At 35.9% G+C, this 3363-nt stretch overlaps 1 protein-coding gene across 1 annotated transcript; it reads left to right on the top strand.

Moving 5' to 3' along the window:
* Nucleotides 1-568: 568 nt before the first annotated feature.
* Nucleotides 569-3363, top strand: LOC113852443 (galactoside 2-alpha-L-fucosyltransferase-like). Its single transcript, XM_027482719.1, has 2 exons — nucleotides 569-906; nucleotides 1729-3363. The coding sequence occupies exons 1-2, from the start codon at nucleotides 702-704 to the stop codon at nucleotides 3168-3170; spliced, it is 1647 nt and encodes a 548-aa protein (XP_027338520.1). The 5' UTR covers nucleotides 569-701; the 3' UTR covers nucleotides 3171-3363.

Below are 3363 nucleotides of genomic sequence, written 5' to 3'. Positions count from 1 at the left end.
ATGACGTTTTATAGATATTAAAATGACAAAAAAAATTATTGAGACAAAAAATAAAAAATATAATGAAAATTAAATAATTAAATAAAATAAAATAAACTTAAATAATTAAATTAAATAATAAATTAATTTACTAAATTAAATTTAGAGAATGAAAATAATGATTATACTACCCCCTTTTATGAAGTTAATTTACTAGCTGGTACATATTTAATTTATCTTATTTTAAAATATAATTAATTATTCATTAAGTTTTTGAGGAAGATTTTAAAAAATTAATGCTTATTTATCTTAATAAAAGTTATACAGACATAGACTTGGTAGCATTAGCATACTACTAACCGAAACATAATTTTTTTTTTTTTAAGTTGATGTAAGCTTTGAATTTTTCAAAAATTTATCACCTTTATTTTAATTTATCATTTTAAAGACACCGCATAAACAATTAATTTAAAAAAAAAAGAATTACAAAAGAGTGGCATGTATAAAAAAATCATTTTATAAAAAACCATAAATAAATAAATCATGATTACAGCAAAATAAGAGAAGAGAGGGTTTAGTATAAAATTATGGGGCGGCAGTGTGACTACCAAGGATGGAAGTGTTGTAAGTTGTAAAGAGCGCATCAATCGGATACGCGCGCTGCAGCCACCGTGTTTGGGAAGAAGCATTCGGCGGTTGAATTGAAGCAAACGAGAGTGCACATGAAGAGACATTGGCACAACAGGAATCACCACGTCCCAGATTTGGATTCCCACGCGCGCTCCTTTTCTAACAGAAAATTCCCCTTCACGCGCTTCATGGCCTTCTTTCTCCTCTCTCTCTTCCTCTTCTCTCTCTTCTTCATCCTTCCGCACCCTCCATCGCTAACAACAACAACTTCGCTTCCACTCGAACGAACTCAACCAGGTTTCTTTTTATTTTTCCCTTTAATTCTGATTTATGATATGAATCAAGTTTCAACACTAGTTGTGATTTGGGCTTGGTGTTTTCCTTTTAACTTGGTGGACACTTAGATCCTACAATTATGTGACCTTTGTTTTTATTTTATGTAATGTGACGATCGTAGTACCTGTAAATATGCTATGTTGGATTTGTTACTGATGCAATCACAATCGCCCCCGAAGCAGGATGTTGATTTTTGTTTACAAGTTATTTTGTGTTGCTATACTTGTCTAGTTGTCCTTTCTTGTTTATTTAGTTTTGTTTCGTACATTATATGCCTTGCATAAAGTCCACTGGGTTGGAGGAGTGGAGTAAATCTTCACTCATCTACTTGGGTTGAAGTCCTTATGCATTTGTTCATTTTCTCTTAGTTTTCTTTCGTATAACATATGCGTTGCTTAAATCCCAAGGAGTTGGTAGTGTGGAGTAATATAGGGTTGCATCTCACAGGTTGTAGATTTGAGCCTTCACTTGTTTCTTTGGAGTGAAGTAGATTTAAGGCCTTTGTATGTGATCTTTAAGCTCAAAGGATTTTCCTGCCTTGATTAGGGTACCATACCCTTAACATAAATAAAAGGGAAAATCGAGAACAAAAAATGGATATTTTAGGCACATGAGTTTTGATTCTTTTGCTTGGAAGCATTTAACCAACTTGTGTTTCGTGTTTTCCATTTTTTGTTGATGAATGAACTGATTTTTCTATGTTCCATTTTTTAAGATGTTTGACTTTCCTGCTAGCCAGTTGTGGTTTAATAATAGCATTTCAATTTGTTCTCTGACTCGTAGGTTTGAATGGTGATGCCTCTGATTCTGTTGAGCTGCAAAAAGATAAACTACTTGGTGGCCTTCTAGCAGCTGGATTCGATGAACAATCTTGTCTCAGCAGGTATCATTCGGTCAGCAAAGGACTATCAGGAAACCCTTCTTCTTACCTTGTTTCTAAATTGAGAAAATATGAAGCTCTTCACAAAGAATGTGGACCCTATACTGAATCATATAATAAAACGGTGAAAGATCTCAGGTCTGGTCATTTAAGTGAGTCCTCAGCATGTAAATATGTAGTATGGATTTCATATAGTGGGTTAGGGAATAGGATATTGACCTTGGCTTCTGCATTTCTATATGCTCTCCTCACAAATCGAGTTCTATTGGTTGATCCTGGAGTTGATATGATGAATCTGTTTTGTGAACCATTTCCACATGTTTCCTGGTTTCTCCCTCAAGATTTCCCTCTTAATAGTCAATTTAACAATTTTGATCAGAAATCTGATCAATGCTATGGGAAAATGCTGAAAAATAAATCAACTACAAACTCCATGGTGCCGTCTTTTGTGTACCTTCATCTAGCCCATGACTATGATGATCAGGATAAGCTTTTCTTCTGTGATGAAGACCAAGTTTTTCTCCAGAAAGTGCCTTGGTTAGTGGTGAAAACCGATAATTACTTTATCCCATCTCTGTTCTTGATGCCATCTTTTGAGCAGGAACTAAATAATCTCTTTCCAAACAAGGAAACAGTTTTCCATTTCTTGGGTAGATATCTGTTCCACCCCACCAACAAAGTGTGGGGACTTGTTATCCGATACTATAAAGCTTATTTAGCTAATGTTGATGAAAGAATAGGCATCCAGATAAGAGTGTTTGACACTGGAACTGGTCCATTTCAACATGTGTTGGATCAGATCATCGCTTGTACTTTGAAAGAGAATCTTTTGCCTGATGTTGACAGGAAGGGGGATATTGTTAGTTCATCTGGAAAACCAAAGTCAAAAGCAGTGTTGATGACATCCTTAAGCTCTGGTTATTTTGAAAAAGTGAGAGACATGTATTGGGAATATCCTACTGTGACAGGAGAAGTGGTTGGCATTTACCAGCCAAGCCATGAAGAATATCAACAAACAGAGAAGCAGATGCACAACCAAAAAGCTTGGGCAGAAATGTACCTTTTAAGCTTAAGTGATGTGTTGGTTACTAGCTCGTGGTCTACTTTCGGCTATGTGGCGCAGGGGCTTGGAGGTTTGAAACCTTGGATACTATACAAACCTGAGAATGGAACAGCTCCTAATCCTGCGTGTCAACGTGCCATGTCAATGGAGCCGTGCTTCCATGCTCCTCCCTTGTATGATTGTAAGGCCAAGAGAGGAGCTGACACTGGTGCACTTGTTCCACATGTGAGGCACTGTGAGGATATGAGTTGGGGTCTTAAGCTTGTAGAAAATCGTAGTTAGGTAATAGCTAGCTATGGTCATGAATGCTTCCATGACTGTCAAAACTCGCTTACAAGTTTTGTTGTACGATAGAATTGTTTATTGATTTTATATTTATTTGTTTCCTATAGAAACCATAAAATAGAACTTTCTCCCTGCATCAATGTTTTACGGTTATTGAGTGCATAATCTATTTAAGATGCGTTTGGAAGAG

The sequence above is a fragment of the Abrus precatorius genome, unplaced genomic scaffold (genome assembly GCF_003935025.1).
Source record: "Abrus precatorius isolate BTA unplaced genomic scaffold, Abrus_2018 Scaffold10, whole genome shotgun sequence".
NCBI classification, from domain to species: domain Eukaryota; kingdom Viridiplantae; phylum Streptophyta; class Magnoliopsida; order Fabales; family Fabaceae; genus Abrus; species Abrus precatorius.
Note: the sequence above shows the minus strand (reverse complement) of the source record. Positions and strands in the feature narration are given on the sequence as shown.